The 20,235-nt window shown below is 41.3% G+C and overlaps 2 protein-coding genes across 2 annotated transcripts in view; both read right to left on the bottom strand.

The window, feature by feature from the left end:
• LOC126215204 (uncharacterized) overlaps positions 1–16,748 on the bottom strand; it is a 43,130-nt gene extending 26,382 nt beyond the window's left edge. The window contains exons 1-2 of the mRNA XM_049941868.1: positions 16,597–16,748; positions 9,600–9,727 (exon numbers count right to left, since the gene is read on the bottom strand). Of these exons, the coding sequence (XP_049797825.1) occupies positions 9,600–9,727; positions 16,597–16,718 (250 nt within the window). The 5' untranslated portion in view covers positions 16,719–16,748. The remainder of the gene's footprint in view (positions 1–9,599; positions 9,728–16,596) is intronic.
• A 442-nt stretch (positions 16,749–17,190) lies between these two features.
• LOC126214887 (synaptic vesicle glycoprotein 2A-like) overlaps positions 17,191–20,235 on the bottom strand; it is a 177,042-nt gene continuing 173,997 nt past the window's right edge. Inside the window, exons 9-11 of the mRNA XM_049941532.1 lie at positions 19,645–19,877; positions 19,095–19,104; positions 17,191–17,323 (exon numbers count right to left, since the gene is read on the bottom strand). Coding sequence (XP_049797489.1) covers positions 17,191–17,323; positions 19,095–19,104; positions 19,645–19,877 — 376 coding nt within the window. The remainder of the gene's footprint in view (positions 17,324–19,094; positions 19,105–19,644; positions 19,878–20,235) is intronic.

Raw genomic sequence — 20,235 nt, 5'->3', positions numbered from 1 at the left:
CAACACCATCAAAAGTAAATCCTGTGAGAGCTTGTGTAGTGTGCAGAAAGCATAAAAGATGCAGCAAAACAATGTGACAATGCAAAAAGTGCAGGGTTGCATTACATGTGCCAGATTGTTTTGAAAGATATAATACAATCAAAGACTATTAAATTCGTGTACATGTCATTGTGAAGACGTTGCGTTTGAAAATACACTCCTGGAAATTGAAATAAGAACACCGTGAATTCATTGTCCCAGGAAGGGGAAACTTTATTGACACATTCCTGGGGTCAGATACATCACATGATCACACTGACAGAACCACAGGCACATAGACACAGGCAACAGAGCATGCACAATGTCGGCACTAGTACAGTGTATATCCACCTTTCGCAGCAATGCAGGCTGCTATTCTCCCATGGAGATGATCGTAGAGATGCTGGATGTAGTCCTGTGGAATGGCTTGCCATGCCATTTCCACCTGGCGCCTCAGCTGGACCAGCGTTCGTGCTGGACGTGCAGACCGCGTGAGACGACGCTTCATCCAGTCCCAAACATGCTCAATGGGGGACAGATCCGGAGATCTTGCTGGCCAGGGTAGTTGACTTACACCTTCTAGAGCACATTGGGTGGCACGGGATACATGTGGACGTGCATTGTCCTGTTGGAACAGCAAGTTCCCTTGCCGGTCTAGGAATGGTAGAACGATGGGTTCGATGACGGTTTGGATGTACCGTGCACTATTCAGTGTCCCCTCGACGATCACCAGTGGTGTACGGCCAGTGTAGGAGATCGCTCCCCACACCATGATGCCGGGTGTTGGCCCTGTGTGCCTCGGTCGTATGCAGTCCTGATTGTGGCGCTCACCTGCACGGCGCCAAATACGCATACGACCATCATTGGCACCAAGGCAGAAGCGACTCTCATCGCTGAAGACGACACGTCTCCATTTGTCCCTCCATTCACGCCTGTCGCGACACCACTGGAGGCGGGCTGCACGATGTTGGGGCGTGAGCGGAAGACGGCCAACCGGTGTGTGGGACCGTAGCCCAGCTTCATGGAGACGGTTGCGAATGGTCCTCGCCGATACCCCAGGAGCAACAGTGTCCCTAATTTGCTGGGAAGTGGCGGTGCGGTCCCCTACGGCACTGCGTAGGATCCTACGGTCTTGGCGTGCATCCGTGCATCGCTGGGGTCCGGTCCCAGGTCGACGGGCACGTGCACCTTCTGCCGACCACTGGCGACAACATCGATGTACTGTGGAGACCTCACGCCCCACGTGTTGAGCAATTCGGCGGTACGTCCACCCGGCCTCCCGCATGCCCACTATACGCCCTCGCTCAAAGTCCGTCAACTGCACATACGGTTCACGTCCACGCTGTCGCGGCATGCTACCAGTGTTAAAGACTGCGATGGAGCTCCGTATGCCACGGCAAACTGGCTGACACTGACGGCGGCGGTGCACAAATGCTGCGCAGCTAGCGCCATTCGACGGCCAACACCGCGGTTCCTGGTGTGTCCGCTGTGCCGTGCGTGTGATCATTGCTTGTACAGCCCTCTCGCAGTGTCCGGAGCAAGTATGGTGGGTCTGACACACCGGTGTCAATGTGTTCTTTTTTCCATTTCCAGGAGTGTATGTTTGCCAACGTACTAACGTAACAGGTCCCAGAATGTTTTGAACAAAATATTATACAGTCTTAGATCATTGCATTGTTGTGAATATTATTATTAAGATGTATTTCATCAATGTATGTTTGCTTATAAATAGAAATAAAATTTTTGTGAATATATCATTGCGTTTGAGACAATGAATGTTTCGTTTCCAATGGGCAACTAATCGTCATTATTTATGATACCTGTAGAAATGTCATGTTACTAGCATCTCCCACATGTACTTACAAATCCTGAGGGCATCTGCACGACTCTGAATGCCACCAGGCGTAGTGCACCACAGCCTTAGCATGTGTAAGAGCTGTGAATCTTAAGGTGCAACCGTACCTTGCAGCCACTTACAGCTCACGCTAACAGAACTTAAATCGTAAGGCAAAGGGTTAAGAAAATAAGTGAAATTTAAGTGGTTACATTCCAATAACTGAGAAGCTTCTATGTAGAGCTTCAGAAGTATTGGTCTCATCAGCTTCATTTGGGTGAGATGAAAATAACATCTGTGGAGTTTTTTCCCAAAACCTTTTCTGCATGATGGGTACATTTTTAGGCTGCTTTTATATCAGATATCTGTCACACATTTTAGCTGATCAGTCATTATGACACAATTGAGAGCAAACATTTTTGCACTGTATGGTTATTTCTACCCAAAGTGCTACAACATTTTCTTTGCATTAGGTTGATGCCCAAGTTCATAGCATCTGTTTTGTGTGTTGGTATTCCGGTTGTTATGGCTTATTAAACACTTGTAATTTTTGTATTTGTAGTTTACTGTTGTTATTTGAGTTGACATGTTGTTATTTTGCCATCTGGAGATAGTGAGTGGAGCTGTGGATGCTAGAAAATGGAGGTGCCAAGTGGAGAAATCTTAACATTTCCAACATATTCTTCTGTTTTAGTTCAAAAAAAGGATGACAGCAGTGGAGGCTGCCAGGAACTCTTATGCCATGTAGGGGGATAATGTCAATCAACAGAGCACAGCAAGAAAATGGGTTTCTCAATTTGAGGAGGATCATTTTGACAGTAGTGGTGCTCCACATTCAGGAAGACATTCGGTGTTTAATTAAGATCGTTTAAACCCACTAATCCAAATAACCCACATCACTGTACCAGACAATTTTATTGACTACTAAACTAACAAACTGCATTTTAATGTGCTTAAAAAATCAAGTAAAGATTTTGAAACAGAAATGAAAATTCCTGTTTCTGACAGTCTCAGATGCACTCTTTTTTCAGTGGTGTGTTAACTTTAGAATCAGTGTTGTCAGTTTTAAGATGCATTGTGTGAAATATAGGCAAACTTTGGTACATACTGTTTTTTGGTATATGTAAAGGCTGATACTGTGAATATATTTGTATGAAAGTTCATTGTTAACTAATTTTCTAACTAGAAGACAGATAATGAATGTTTATTTATTTATTTATTTCGTGTTCCATAGACCCATATGGGAACAAATCCCTGGATATAGAACGAGTCAAGGTTTTTACAGATTATTGTTTTGTGCACAGATACATTGATCTTATCATTAGATTAAAGAAACTGTGAAGTTTAGCATATACCCTTACATATTAGTTAAGATATAGGACATCTGAAGGAATAAACAGTCATACATAAATTTGGGTACTGTATTAAGTTAGACTGTAATTACAGAGTATGATTAATCAATTGTAGAGGTCACACAGTAAGGTTTAAGCACAAACAAGAGATTCTATGCATTTTTGCTAAGAAATTCATCAATACTGTAACAAGATTCATCTAAAAGGAATTGCTTCAGATTTTCTTTAAACTTTGGCATGTTTCCAACCAGTTCTTTAATATGCAGTGGGAGGGCATTAAAAATCTTGTTGCCACTGTATAAAACCCCCTTCTGGACCATACTTTTCGTTTTTAGCTCATAATGGATATCCAGTTTCCTTCGGGTGTTATAACTTTGGTATGAGCTATTGATTTTGAATAAGTTGCTATTTTTTTGAAACAAAGCACATCAGGGAAAAAGTATATTGGGCAGGTGTTGTAAGGATTTGTAGAGCTGTAAACAGATTCCTGCAAGAGTGCCTAGGATGTACTCACACATAATTCTTATTGCTCGCTTCTGTGCATGGAACACTTTTTTTGCTATTGGTTGATTTCCCCAAAATATTATACCACAGGCCATAAGTTGGTGAAAATAGCAAAAATATGCAGTTTTTATTGTGCTCATTTTCCTAGTGTCTGAAATTATTCTTAAGGCAAACGTTGCTGAGCTTAGCCTTTTGCACAGATCTTGAATATGGTGGTGCCACTTCATTTTGCTATCTATATGCAGACCCAAGAATTTGGAGAACTCAACCTTCAAAATCTCGTGCTCACCCATTTCTAGGTTCATTTCATTAGTAACATTTGTGTTAGAAGAGATGTACATGTGATGTACATGTGCAGACAAAACAAATGATTGCAATTTCAGAAAAATTGGATGATTTATTCAAGAGAAAGAGCTGGCCCTCCTCCAAACAGTTTTTTGGCTTGGCATTCATTGACAGAGTCATTGGATGTCCTGAGGGATATTGTGCCAAATTCTGTATAATTAGTATGTTGGATTGTCAAAATACCAACTTGGCTGGAGGACCCTGCCCATAATGCTCCAAACTTTCTCAATCTGGGACAGATCTCCTCATTGCTGGCCAACGTAAGGTTTGGCAAGCATGAAGACAAGCAGTAAAAGACCCACCATGTGCAGACAGGCATTATCTTGCAGAAATGTAAGACCAGGATGGCTTGCAATGAAGATCGACAGAACATGGCGTAGAATATTGTTGACATACTGATGTGCTGTAAGGGTGTGCTGTGGAGGACAACCAACCAGCTAACTATTTTGAAGATCCAACACCCCAGCTGCACAGAATTTGTCTCACTATCCCTCAGGAGGACATCCAATAACTTTATCAATCGCTATGTTATTGACATGCTCAGTTTGTGAAGCTCTATTTTGTGGATTAATCATCCAATTTTTCTGAAATTGTTACCTTGTTCAGCATTTGAGAGTAATTTTTTCCTACTGACTTGCTTCATGCTACCCAGATGCCACAGCCCTGTGTAGAGAGAATGATGTTGTTGCTGAAAGGCTATATTCGATAACATAATCTCGGGCTAATTATTCGTGCCGCATTCGAATTGGCTTAAGGTTTCAGTGTGAAGTGATTAATATTGTATTGTGGCCTATGGGATGCTGCTAAAACTGAATGTAGTTAAATTGGTTTGAAATACTAAATAATAAATTCGGTAATAACTCATACAGTCTATTATCAATTGAGTCTTTCATTGTCTGTGTCCTAAAAATTACCAGGAAACGAAAATATACAGTTAGATCATTAAACATAGAGTATCATTGATTAATATATCTACTATGCATCCATCAGCTTGTATATGAAGACCTGTGACAATGAGATCACTTCCCGCAACAGTCTTTGAACCCAGAGCCTGACTGCCATCGATGAATGGTGAGTGAATTTGGAATTTTCAGCGGTACCTGGATTTTTCAAGCAATGTTGGACAGAATGATAGAGACAGTGAGCTTTTACTTTGTTTATAGACTGTGTGTGCAATGTATGTATTTGAATGACAACGTCTAGTTAAAGTGAGAATTGTGGCCTATTTGATGAGGAAGACAGTATTGATCTGGAAAGTATTGACATGAGTTTTATTAACAGAAATCAAATTGTAGAAGCAACTGAGAATGAAAGGTCAAATTTGAATTTAGATACTGGATCATGAAAGGCTGTGTTGATAATGAAGGAAGCGAGCGTGTGTTAAAGCAAATCTTACGAAAAAAACAACATCGATTTGAATAAAGAACATGATATCAAAAACTTAAACACACTGTATTAATGTTCCACAATAATATTTGTTTAATAGTTCATTATGAACTGCCTTTCAGCTTCTTAGGCCATTGTCAGATAACTTAATAGTAAACAGATAGTTCATAAACTTCAGCTCACAGCTGTACATAAATTGTTATACGAAGATATTTGATATTTTATGACTATCTCAGTATCAAACACAAGAATAATGTAATACCCAGAGAGACTCTGAAGACATAAATATTATATTACAATATATTCAAATATTAAAACTATGTTAACATATAAACCAAGTAATGGCACAGGCTACTATGCTGTATGCACTAACTGGTGAATGTGATGAACAGGCCAAAAGGCATGGGGGGGGGGGGGGGAGGAGGGAGGAGAAAGATGTGTATGTAATGCGGTTGTGGAATGGTTATAACAAGCTCATTACCTAATCATGAGAGAAATAATAACTGGCTGCTGCTACTTTAGTAAATGGGCTAGAGGTGTGTGTGCCCATACTCCCATTGCTAATAACTGGTTCACAACAGATCATGTTGACTTGTCTTTGCTCACATGAGCTCTTACCTGTGATGTGGTAGCTGTATGATGTGCTACTGCTGTCCCTACAATATGATGGTCATGGGTGGGGCGTTTTGTGATGCACGGACATGCAGAACCTCGTCTACTGGTGTGAGAATGAATACTTGACCACTGATACCAATATCATTGAACAACTGGAACAGCATGTCCAACTTGTGTGGCAATTCTCCACAAAGACCATCCCACCAATTGGTAGACCACAATTTGACCCCTTTCAAACTCACTGAGTTGGCTGCAGGAAGCGTGAGGGCGTCTCTGTGGCATGGCTGCCTGCTTGCTTCACACGTCTGCATTACACTGAGCCATCTGGCTGTGAGCATTCACTATTAAAGATTAGACACAGATGGCACTCTAGTAGCTATCCCACAAATTATGCTGAAACAATTATCAGCACATCTACAGTCCCCCAGGTGACATATGTCGTCAACTGATCGAAATTGATGTTGTCTCTCCAGGGGTATTATTTTTTTCTGAAAAAGAGAGAGAGAGAGAGAGAGAGAGAGAGAGTGTGTGTGTGTGTGTCCACACACACACACACACACACACACACACACACACACACACACACACACACACACACCACTGAAGAGCCAAAGAAACTGGTTCACCTGCCTAATATAATGTAGGGCCTCCCTCGAGCACACAGAAGTGCCGCAACACGACATGGCATGGACTCTACTAATGTCTGAAGTAGTGCTGGAGGCAAGTGACACCATAAATACTGCACAGATGTCCTTAAATCCTGAGTACAAGGGTCGGAGATCTTGTCTGAACAGCATGTTGCAAGGCACCCCAGATACACTCAATAATATTCATGTCTGGGGAGTTTGGTGGCCAACAGAAGTGTTTAAACTCAGAAAAGTGTTCCTGAAGCCACGACTTAAATTCATTCGTTATATCATAATGCTGCAATTTTGCAAAGTTCTTTGCCTTTTCGTCATGTTTTTCACTAATACCCATTTTACCATACTCAAATCGTACACCATCTGTTTGCGTAAATTCGGTGCGTCAACTACACATACGACCAAAATACGGTCTACTCAGATTCGTCCGTCGGCGTATCCAACGCCTCGGGCGTGCAGCGCGAAACTTGCGGATCATCCTCATCCGATGATATGCAAACGTCCTCCTCCGGGGTTTCCTCATCCGACGAGTCCGATGCATCCAGTTCCGCCTTCAAAGAACGACAATGCAAAATGTGACAGTCTGCGTGAATAACATTCAAACGTGAAATAAGAGCTTCGTCACCGACATTAAACTCGTTTGATACAAATATGACCAGTCCATGATGCTTTATAACCATACCGGGTTTATTTTTAACGTTAACAGTAACAGGCCTTCCTTCAACAATACACTTCAAAGTAGAAGCATACTGCCTCCACCTAGACCATTCAAATTCCTCAAAAACAATAACATTATGTACACGTGCATCATATCCACCAAATCCGAATTCAGAACAAAACGGCAGATAAACATGTTGCTTACGTGAAATGATCTTTTCTATTAAGGTGGACTTGCCAATGTTTGTATCGCCGTAAAGGTACAACTGTTTCTTACGAACCTCTGTGGACCGAAAGGCCTTGTTATACCACCGTACAACATGCCCCGCCCAGCCATTGTAATTGAGATGACACTCGCTCAGAGACCTAACAACCAACCGATTTGCCTGAAAAGAATCGAAATACTTCTCAATGAAACGAATCCTTGACCAATTGTTGACTAAAAATGGGTCAGTATAATCGATCCTATTGGTTCGATCTGCCCACCTACGCAAACGAACATTAAAAGACAAACAAGAATCATTACAATTTGAAATTGGCAAAGAATCATATTTTGTAATGTAAATAAGTGCAGACTTTCGACTCCTACAATTTTGCACATCGAAAACACCATTAATGCTGCCAAAAATAAACTCTATACCGGACCGTACCTCATTTAAAAGCATTTTGTCTCTCATCTTTATGTAAGATGTATAGCATGTACTAATAAAATTGGTTCATTTGATCTTAATCCGGAGCGCTCAGCTGGTGTTCCATGGTGTAAATATAGCCGTAGGAATAGGTTTAAGTTTGTAACGTATTCTAAACCAGAAACCAGTGCTGATATAGACAAGGTAAAATCATGGACTGACTTGGAAACTCAATGTAAAGCTAAGAATCATTTGTTTCAAGGAACTGGGCTTTTGGGGTGTCACATTGTCCTTCTGGAATTGCCCAAGTCCACCGGAATGCGCAATGGACATGAATGGATGCAGGTGATCAGACAGGATGCTTATGTACATGTAACCTGGCAGAGTTGTATGTAGCCTTATCTGGGGTCCCATAACACTCCAATTACACACGCCCCACACCATTACAGAGCCTCCACCAGCTAGAACAGTCTCCTGCTGACTTGTAGGGCCCATGGGTTCATGAGGCTGTCTCCATTCCTGTACACATGCGTCCACTCGATACAATTTAAAATGAGACTTGTCTGACCAGGCAACATGTTTCCAATCATCAACAGTCCAATATCAGTGTCGATGGGCCCAGGTGGGGCGTAAAGCTTAGTGTCATGCAGTCATCAAGGGTTCACGAGTGGGCCTTCGGCTTCGAAACCCCATACTGATGTCGTTTCATTGAATGGTTCACACGCTGACACTTGTTGAAGGCCCACCATTGAAATTCACAGCAATTTGCAGAAGTGTTGCACTTCCGTTGTGTTGCATGATTCTCCTCCATCACCATTGGTCCCATTCTTGCAGAATCTTTTTCCGGCTGCAGTGAAGTAGGTTGATGTTTTACCAGATTCCTGATATTCAGGGTACACTCACTCATGAAATGGCCGTATGGAAAAATCCCCACTTCATTGCTATCTTGGATATGCTGTGTCTCGTCGCTCATGCACTGACTGTAACACCACATTCAAACTCACTTATATCATGATAACCTGCCATTCTAGCAGCAGTAACCAATTTAATAACTGAGCTCAACACTTATCTTATGTAGGTGTTGCCGACCACAATGCCGTGTTCTGCCTGCTTACGTATCTCTGTATTTGAATATGAATGCCTATACCAGTTTCTTTGGCACTTCAGTGTGTATAGTGACTTAGGGACCCATGACCTCAGCAGTTTGGTCCCATAGTCCTTACCACAAATTTCCAATTTGTATATAGGGAACCATGTCACTGCCAAGAAGGAGAGGATTATGGCAACCACAAACATTCTTTCGTGTAGGCATTTACTATCTGGCTTCAAAGTGGGATACTTGTATTGACAGTTAAGGTGATGATTTCTGAAATGATAAATAGTTTACTTACTTGTTTCCATGTGTCTTGTTTTCATTTGACTGCACTCTCATACTTCAACAACAGATAAGATTTACAATTTGATAGCTAACATTTTCTTCTGCCAACTCCTTCAATTGTGCTAGTTTAATATGAAAGCAGGACTGACTTACACGTGACTCCTCACAATGCTACAAGTGGTTGAAAACTCATGTTGGTAAAAACAAAAATAATAAGTAAACATTAAAAAAGAAGCTTACCAAAGACAAATCCTCCAAGGATGGCGATGGCGAGGATGCAGCTGGAGTCAATGAGGGCACCCAGCATGAGGGACGTGATGAAGGTGCCCAGGCGGCCGCAGCACAGTGACAGGCACACCGCCATGGCTCTGAATTAAAGTAAATAAAGCCTCTAAGAACATCAATCTTAGTTCCATTTACACAGTCATGCCAAATGTGTCTACTGACATTTTCCAGCAATGTGTAGCTGGAGTCAGCTTAAACAAATAATCATCATCTCATCTTTCATGCAATGCATATTGTCAATGGAAAGAATCAGTTTGTTTCCCCATTTTTAAACAAAATCACATTTAGAGCAAAATTGTACATGTCCATTCGATAGAGCAGTCCCAGTTCAGTCTAGTGCGATATTCAGCTTAGCAGTACGTCTTAACAGGGGTAGTAAAACACGAAGAGTAACTGGTACTCCAGCAGAGATTGAACAGCACTGCTGCATGGCAGTAGCAGACTGTGTGGACTGCTTTAAAAATCATTTTATTTGTAACGGGAACACAAATCGACACTTTCTGTTAACAGTGGGTATTGTGTGATCTAAATGATTAATGGAAAATCTCATATAAAGATGTGAGACAAATACTAACAAAGAGATAGAGGGGCTGGCCAGTACTTACCTCAGCTCAGTACAGCCGATAGATACACAAAACAGAACAGAAAATTTACATTCCTAGCTTTTTGGAACTTTGTTCCTTCATCAGGGAGGAAAGAGGAGAAAAAAGGGAAGAAGGGAAAGTGGATTCAGTTGTTCACAACCCAGGTTATGAAGCAACAGGGAAAGGTAACCAAGGAGGGTAGCAAGGATGGAGGCATGGTTGTCAGAGGGAAGCCAAAGATATTCTACTGTTAAGTACTGTGCCAGCTTCAAACCAAAGAGGATGCATGCAGAAGTAAAGAGGTATATAGTATAAAGATAAACACAACTATGTAGGATGAAAAGATGTGTGAATGGCTAAAGAGGAGAGGGAAAAAGGACAAGACTGAAGAGTAAATGGGAGTGAGGTTGGTTAACATAGGTTCAGTCCAGGGGAAAGGCGGGATGAAAGGATGTGTTGGAGTGCAAGTTCCCATCTCCGCAGTTCCGAGGGACTGGTGTTGGGTGGGAGAAGCCAAATGGCACGCACGTTGTAGCAGGTTCCTAGGTCCCTAGAATTACCGGTATGATGGAGGGCAGGCTCTGCTACTGGGTATTGGACATCTTCTAGGCAGACAGTTCTTCTGTGCTAGGAATGTAAATTTTCTGTTCTGTTTTGTGTATCTATCGGCTGTACTGAGCTGAGGTAAGTACTGGTCAGCCCCTCTATCTCTTTGTTAGTGGGTATTGTGTGAAAGACATGGTGAGGTGACTGCAGTTACGCATTGCAAAAGTGAAATTGCAACCATCTCCCAAAGCACCAGAGAAAAAGCACCTGACAACTCTTACGAAAGACACACATTATATTGTGTTTGACAAATACATAATGGTTTTGAAATCAGAAACATGATCCAAATAGACTGCCATCTGTTTATTAAGGGTGAAATTAGCCAATTTCAACTGTGGGCCATTTTCAAGTATCTGTAATACATTCATAAAAGGGTGGGTTTGGTTTATGTATTAATTGTCTACAGCTGTCATATATACAATTCTGTACTTCATAACTAAAGTTATTTACTTATTTTAAGCTTCACACTACATTTCCCAGTTTACTACACACTGGTACATATGGTCAGTTATACATCATGTTTCTGTGCTTATGTGGCACATACATTAGCTGACACTTAAAGAAAGCTGCCATATCGTAATAGAGGCACAGCTGTTATTGTATGACCAAAGATGTTTAGAATCTTATCTATGGATGACTGATAACCTTCTGTAAGCTACTGGCACAATATTCAGTGCTATATTATGTCATTATTTTCATACATTCTACCTTATTAAAAGTACAGGATCGGAACTCGTACATCATATATTGTGCCACATGTACTATTAGAATTTACAGTACAAAGTGTTAACCATAAAGATTATGTCTGACCTCTTAATGGGGTGAGCCCATCAGTCTATAAAATAAAACATTGGTGATGTAGTAACAAATACTTCCAGATATAATAAATATTTGGAGGTTTATATCTCACGTGATATATCGCTAATTAATTACACCCACACCTCTGAGAGGATCACGGGATGTATATAACCTAGCAAAATTTATAGAAAATAAAAACGTTGGTACACTTGCGTCAAAGTCATCTTCAAAACCTTCCCCGAGTAGCGCATGTTAATGCAAATACTTCTGGGAAGGAGAGGTATGCTGTTCCTCGACCAAATCTGCCCAGTGGACAAGCGGTTGGTGTGCAGGCTAGCCTGGATGCAGTTTTTATGCTGTATCCCACATCCCACTGTGTGTATACCAAGCTGGTTGCCATGGTCTCCCTCAGATATGCTTTACACAAACATTTCGAATTCTTGCTCACACTTGCAGGATTTATTCTGTACATAGAAACATGTTAATGTCATGTGGTGGGGGGCTTACTCCGCATCAGCAACTTCAAGTTTTATGTTGAAAATTTGTAAATGATGTTTTATGTTTTTTATTTTCCAGAAAATGAACGTATTTTTTGTACTGATGTGTCATGCTTTTTCTACATTTGCCATCCTGACAAAGTCCCTCTACAAACAAAAATTCAGCTTTGAAACTCCTTGGTTGAAATGAAAATGTGAACCTAGTTGATTTACAAGACACATTTGTCCCACCACCCTGGTCTTAATAATTGGTCAACTAAAAAGTTTGTAGTAGTGAAAGTGTAATACTGGTCATCAAAGAAGAAAGTTTTTGACCTCATAAAATGAGTTTTAACCCTTTGAGTCCCACCAAAATGAAATAATTCACAATTTTTAAAAAAAATGACATAATTAACCTTTATAATCATAGTACACAATGATACAAGAAGTCATTGGCAAAAAAGAAAACATTCAATTGTTTAAAGGAGGCAGTTTCACTTTGAAATTACTAGGCCATACAGTTTTCAACCACCCATCATTTCATGTGATATATTTTAAAGCAAATTTGCATTGTTCCTAGACACAGTCCCACATCTTGAAACTTTCACACACTCATCATGCCTGAAACAATTTACAGTCCTAAATAAGAAGCAAAAATGGGCCTGAAATTTAATAAATTTTGTATCAAAAGTATATACCACCCCAATGGTTTCATTTTGAAACCACTCATGAAAGCTGTAGTACTAACTGAAATTTACATTACAATAATTTTAGACATGCAATGATCTCCTCAATATGGGTCCTATAAAAAAAGCCACATGTCACAATCTGCTACAATCACACAGCACAATCTCTGTGCCGACTGTTGCTTTGAACACTGCAAGTGACTGCTACGATGCACTACATTCATTGTACTGCTAGGTGTCTATCTTGCAACAGCATCAGCAGTTTCACGCTAAAAGCTCTGGTAGTCTAACAAAAGAAATAATAATAAAATGGTGATAAGAGACCACAGGTGAACAGCCAGTTCATAGCATCGCTATGTACTGGCAGTACACCTGTGGATTGTTTGATTGACAAATACATGGAAGACACAATAATCATGATAAAATGGTGGTTTCAAGCAGAAAACACTGGCACTCAAACAGTTAACCACAAAAGGGTTAAAAATAAATCTTTATTGGAATGACCTACTTCTACATCCACATCCACATCGACATACATACCATTCAAGCCAAGGTGTGTTGTGGAGAGTGCCTCGTGCCACTATTAGTGATTTTCTGTCCTGTTCTACTCACATACTGAGTGAGGAACAAATGATGTTCTTCATATCTTTGTACACTCCCCATGGCCTTTCATATTATTTCCACAATCCCTACACAACGTGTACTGTGGAGACAGTAGGATTTATGCACAGCCTGTTTCCCTAAATTTTCCCAAACAGGCTTCAAAAATACAACAATGCCTTTCATCCAAAGATTCCCATCTGACAAGAACTGATAGTATATTGTCAGACTGGGGTATGGGACCTTTCAGTGTTCAGGCAATAACTTTATTTCAAGATCACCTCTAATTACTATAAAAATTCACATTGCCAGTTTCAGCATATTAACTGTTCTCTTCATATATGATAATTTTTGTGGACTATGTGACTATTTATGGATTACTGTAATCTCAAGACAGCAGTTTATATTTTGAAACCAATAATCTGAATGTTTACAGTAGCTATTTTTCCCATTCAACTTCCCTGAGCCTCTCTTATACTTTCATATGGGTGATACTGACTACTTACTATCCAAGAAGTAGATGTAGGTGCAAATGTAGAGCCAATGTGTCTCTGAATTTATTCAATGTCTGTTGCCATCCGTCCTTGATAAGTGAGCCAAACACTGAAGTAGTACTCTCTCTAGGATTGGTCACACTAGTGTTTTCTCTCATTATTTCCTGTACAAACACACTACATTTTCCCAGGACCCTCCCATCATACTTAAGTTCTTCATCCATCACCACTGCTTCTGATTTCACCTATTCGTATCACTTGTCAATACTACCCCTAAACAGTTATATGATGCAATGTGCTCTAGGTGTCACAAGTAACCATGCAATCGAGAGCTAAGATTTTTTTAAAATTTTAGTGTATGTTGTCCTCTATTCTGGCTTGCTGGAAAGCTGCTTTGTTGTTTCCCGATGTAGAGGTTGATGGCTATTAGCTGTGATTGTGTATTTGCAGTCACCTGCAACACAACTCACCAGCACACGATTAATAGCAAGCACTGTGCCCCTTGCTCATCCCCCCCCCCCCCCCTCCCCCGTCGAAGCAAGAGTCAAAGGAACACACCAACACACCAACTAAACTTTGCAGCCATGTTTACAGACACACTACAGACATCAAGTAGCTGTAGCGATGCCGGCGCTCCAAGTGATTACATTTCACACTGCAGTGAACAGAAGATGAATGACCTTTATGATGAAATTTACAGCTTACAATTTTTCTTTGATGAAAGACAAGATTGGACAAATTTCCTATTGCAGTATCAAATTGCTTTGACATAAATATTTGACATATCAATTTTGACAAAGAAATATGACAGTGTAATACTGGTCTAAGAACATTGTTCACATATCCCTACTGCAATGAATGCTCTAACAACTCAGCGAATCCATCAATGCTGCTTCGATGCCCACTGACAATATGTTGCTGCAAAAGGTTTATTACTGCTCAGACACATGTCTTGTACCAAAGGGGAACTCGTAGAACATTTGTAGAGTGCAAAATGGAAACTTTATGAGTTTACAGTTCTACTAATGCATATTTGTACACATACAGGGTGGCGCACGAAATGTGTTACCATTTTGTTTTTGAATATAAACTTTATTGTAATACGATCTGAAAGGAACATATACTACAATGAAGAGCCGTCCACGGAGATTTGTTCTAACTCAGCAAGTCCACTATTTCGTTTTCTAACTTCCTTCAAACGAACGCTGAAGTTAGTGATTACCCTAAGGCACATGTCTTCTGTAATTTCACTGCAAGCTTGAAGAATAAGTCTTCTGAGCTCCATTAAATCACGTGGACATTTCTGGAAAATTTTTTCCTTTAGATACTCCCAAAGAAAAGAGTCACATGGATTGAGGTCTGGACTATTGGGGGGCCAACCTGAGCGAAATGATCCGCATGTTGAAATGCTCGTGTAAAAACTCCAACACAGTGTTTGCAGTATGTGGCCTTGCTCCATCTTGCATGAACCACTGCATGTTGAAGGGCAAGGCAGTAGCAAGAAGTTGTGGAATGAAGCTATTGCAAAGCACGCTCAAATAAAACTCGCTGTTCACAGTTTCTTAAAAAAAAAGGGTCCAATAAGTCCGTGACTGGAAATTGCTGCCCACACTGTAATCCTCAGAGCATAATGTTGTCGTTCATGAAGCACTTGTGGGTTTTCAGTGGCCCAAAAGTGTACATTTTGTTTGTTAACCACACAATCTAAATGAAAATGCACCTCGTCTGAAAACCAAACGTTGTTGAGAGTTTCTTCCCTATCCTCCGCCCACTGAGCAAACAATAGTCTCTGCTACTTTTGTTCTTCAGTGAGCTCCTGTGCACAGCTCATCTTGTATAGGTACATATGGAGGTCACTTTTAAGAATGCGTTGAATGGAGCATCTGGATATTCCCAGTAGCATTGCTGCCTTTCTACACCATTTCCCGGGACTTCTCTGTACAGCAACTCGTACCGCTTCATTATTCTCCAGCAAACAAACAGGCTTAGGCCGAGGTCACTTTGCTTCCAGTACTTTTCCTTCCTGTACAAATTTATCGTACAACCTGTGGATGGTCTTCTTGCAAGGGACCCATCGTGTGTTAAACTGTTGTCGAAAACACCTCTGAGTCACAACAAGGCTTTTTGTTTCATGAAAAAGTAACACAATTGCCGATCGTTGCTGTGTCGTCAGTCTTCCATTGTCAGCCATTGCTGCTTACTAGTCTCCTAATGGCAGTATCGTGAATTACACATCATTTCGTAACTCATTTGTTTTTCCAAGCTCTGCTGGTACTGCTGTAGAGATCCCAGTGGGATATCTAATGTGCGTCGTAAATTGTGAAAGAAACAGTTGGTAAGACATTTCGTGCCTTACCCTGTAATGCTTAGGAAAATATAGAGCTCTGAAAATGAATGAATCATTTATGGTTGCCCTATATTTGTAACAAATTCATGAGGCCAATTGCACCTCTGAGACAATACTCCATATCATCACAATTCCATTATTAACAGATGAAGTTATACAATGGTAACACCATCTTCATCTGCTGTTTGCATAGAAATAAAGAATCCAGACTGGAAACTGAGATTCAGATGACATAGCAATAACAAAGTAAGTCAGATGGTGCCACATTGATGAGAGCTGCTGAAAACACAGAACAATAGTCTACAGCATTTTCCAATGAGCTGTGAGGAGGCAATATTCAGGGAAGGAAAAGAATTCGCACCTGAGGTAGGTGGGGAAGATGTCGACGACGACGCTGTTGACGACCGCAATGCACATGCCGGAGAGCACGATGAAGGCCATGGGCAGCAGCAGGATCTGCAGCTCCGTCTGGGCCCAGATCATGGACACCCCGCACGCACCGGACACTGCCAGGCACACCGCTGCAACACAGATAGGACATCCAAAACTAGTCAACTGTCTGAAAGTTTGCAGCTGTGTCATCGGCAGCGGGAGGTGCACGGACAGGGCCAGGACCTACAGCTCTGTCTGTGTTCATATCACAGACACCCCGCATGCTCTAGACACCTCCAGGCACACCGCTACAACACAACCCGAGTTACAACATGGGATATCCCAAACTGGAACACCAGGACCTCCGTGCCTGTCTGAGTCCATGTCATGGAAACCTTGCATGCCCCAGACACACCCCATTGGTCAACTGTGTGGGCAGTAACAAATGGAACACTAGCAACAATAGGTGCATGGACAGCAAACAGCTCTGTCTGCATTCACATCATAGACACCCTGCACGCTCTAGATGTCTCCGGGCACACCGGTACAACGCAACACAAGATACAACACAGGATATTCCAAACTAGTTCACTATCTGCGAGTAACCGACAGCAACATCAGCAGTGGGAACCACAGGGGCAGCAACAGTAACTGCAGCTCCATCTGGATCCATATCACGGAAACATAGCATGCCGCAGACACTCCTAGGCGCACATCTGCAACACAATACAATACAAGCTACAGAATTGGGCCTCCCAGACCAGCTCATTATTTTGGTGTTCACAGCAGTTGGAAGCATGCTCATCAAGAGGTGGATGGATGGCACCAAGGAGCAATGTAGCATAAAGTCCCTATCCAAAAAGGAGTGGTCAGTGGTGGTAAAGTTCTGGCAAAAACTCAGGCTACAACAATGGCAATTATTACCTGCTACCTCACCATCCATAACCATCTCATCCATCTTACTAACACACTAAAATGCCTTGGACCAACCACAATAATCTGGAATCCCTTCTATAAACCACTCAACAAAGACCCCAAAATAGACTAAAACCACTATGAAGATTACATCCTTCCAGTATCCTCTATATGCACAAAAGCCTTGTGCAAACCCATCCTCACCTTTTCCAATGTACATTCCATCCCCTAAATTTTACCACACCTTAAAAAACCTAGAAAACCACACACACCACCTCACCTTCCATACTCAATACACCTTTCCTACTTTCTTTGTCTACCCCTCTTTCCTCATTTAGCTCTAACTACTTTGCTATTTATAAATATCTCAAACCTGAAGATGAAAATAAACCAACTGCCTCCTCCAGTCCTCTCCAGTACTGGAATGTTAGCACAACTAAACCAACACGCCATTCACTGCACCTCCTCATCCTCTACATACTATCTCAAAGCCACTCCAAAAGACTCCTCCTTCCTAACCCATACGTCTGCACTGAGATCTCGCCAATGCTTAATTCTGGCATTAGCGCTAACAGAGGGCGCTGATTATGTCCAGCACTATGTTTTCTTTCATTGTGGCTTCTTTAGCGATTTGTTTTATAGTTTTTTTCAAATATTATTCTGTGCACAATCAAAGGTGTTTATTACTTATGTCATTATCTAGAATATTGGCACTTGAGCATATGCCAACTACTGTCTCTTAACTCTTCATCTTTTTAACAATCTGACTTTTGTCATGTTCTATTTCATTGCTTTTTATTACTGTATTGCCTTTTATATGTTATAAGCTCACTACACACTTCAACTATTGTATCCCCCTTTATTTTACGCTGTTCAATTAATCATTGAAAACTAGTGTATGCCTACATTAGCGACATCTGGTGAACTTACAACACAAACATCTTTTGTCTACTGTGCGGCAGCTTGTTTTGAACAGGACTGCTACTGACAACATGACTCGTGCATATGATGTTATTTATATATATTTGATGATGCTGGTGCTGATTTTGCATTCAACATTTGACGATGCCACTATGGCTGTAGTACATTAGGACTTTGTTTTTATAAAACAGGTCTGCCTCTTCATACTTAAAGTGCACAAATGCCTATATATGTCGTACTTTTCATTATGGTCTATTTATTGTTTTTAAGTTGTAGACAATCTGTGAGTGTATTTGTGTTTTTTTCCATTTTTTGCTGCAGATCTGATGATGATCATTATAGACCGAAGCCAGTAATCTGTTAACAAAAAGTTTGCGACCACAGATGTAAATTAAAGGAAACTTATTGTGTTTCACTTTTTCCAAGCAAAAAGCGGGATTTCACCACTGCACACTGTTTGCCAAAATTAGCCATTGCAAAAATGACAATCACACAAAACAGTTGTCGCTACAAACTCGGCCGATCTCCTCAGTGACAGTACTCTGCTTACTGACTTCACAATGTGCGCTCTTAGTGACGAAAGGTGGTACTACAAAAGCCCCGCCCAAAACGAATTAGTTCTGTTACTTTAATGTACCCTCTCGTACATACACGCCACTAGCTGAAAAACAAAAGTATGGTATATTAAATGTGTTCTGCCTGAAAAACCATTCAGGATAAGGCATGCGTCCATGTGAAGTTTTTTTCTTCAAATGAGTGTTCCTGTCTTATCCCAAATATTGCCCATTCCACCTGAGAAACTTTCTGTAGAGTAAGTAATGAAAATATACTGCATGGAGTCAGAGGAAAAAAGTTCTTTACGGTTCAGATTTATTAAAAGAAGGGACTGGTTCATAGGACATATGCTAAGGCATCAACGAATATTTAATTTGGCCACTGAGGGAAATGTTGTTTGTTACAGATGAAGAGGGAGTCCAGGGCTGGATTACAGTAAGCCAGTTCAGACGGGAGTATGCAGGGATGAAGAGGTCTGCACACAGTCAGCTAGCATGGAGAGCTGTATCAGACTAGTCTTCACACTGAAGCTTACTATAACAATAACACTGTAACAATATTTGCTCGAGACATTATTCTGGAAGCACAAAATATTAGCAATAAACAGATAGTCTGGATGGAGAGGTGAAGCTGCCAGTGCCCTCACCAATGATGGTCTTCTTGGAGACGACCCTGAGCAGCAGGGTGACGGAAGCAAAGGAGACAGCCATGCCAACACCAATGATGAGAGTGTTCTGGAAGCTGGAACTGCTGATGGACGCCGAGCATGCTGCCTCCAGGATTGGTGTGCTGGAGTTCTCCAGGAGGCCACTGGTGACAGTGGCTTCCATCCAGGTGGCCTCCTCGGTCCACGGCTCTGTGGCGGTCGTGTTCAGAACACTGCAGGGAAGAGAAGTTTATTTATTTTCTGATATTGTGGCAGGCGACCCATCACTTCAGTAAATGACCTGCCCTGTTTTGGAATGGATTTGTGTGTTGATATAAAACTGAAACTGGTAGGCCGGACCAGAATTCGAATCTTGCCACCCACCCTTGTAGCTTCCATTGTGAAAGAACAGGTGGGCATGCATGTCAGCTGATAACATTTTTATGTTGGAAGATAAATAGTGTTTCTCCAAGTCATATAGGTTAATTACTGTCTTTTGCGACTGTAACGGAAGTCTTATTATGACCAGACGCGTTTCGCTTTATTCACGTGAAATGGCGAGAGCACAGTAGGTTTTCTCAACACAGAAAC

Source organism: Schistocerca nitens, chromosome 12, assembly GCF_023898315.1.
Source record: "Schistocerca nitens isolate TAMUIC-IGC-003100 chromosome 12, iqSchNite1.1, whole genome shotgun sequence".
Classification (NCBI taxonomy): Eukaryota; Metazoa; Arthropoda; class Insecta; order Orthoptera; family Acrididae; genus Schistocerca; species Schistocerca nitens.
Note: the sequence above shows the minus strand (reverse complement) of the source record. Positions and strands in the feature narration are given on the sequence as shown.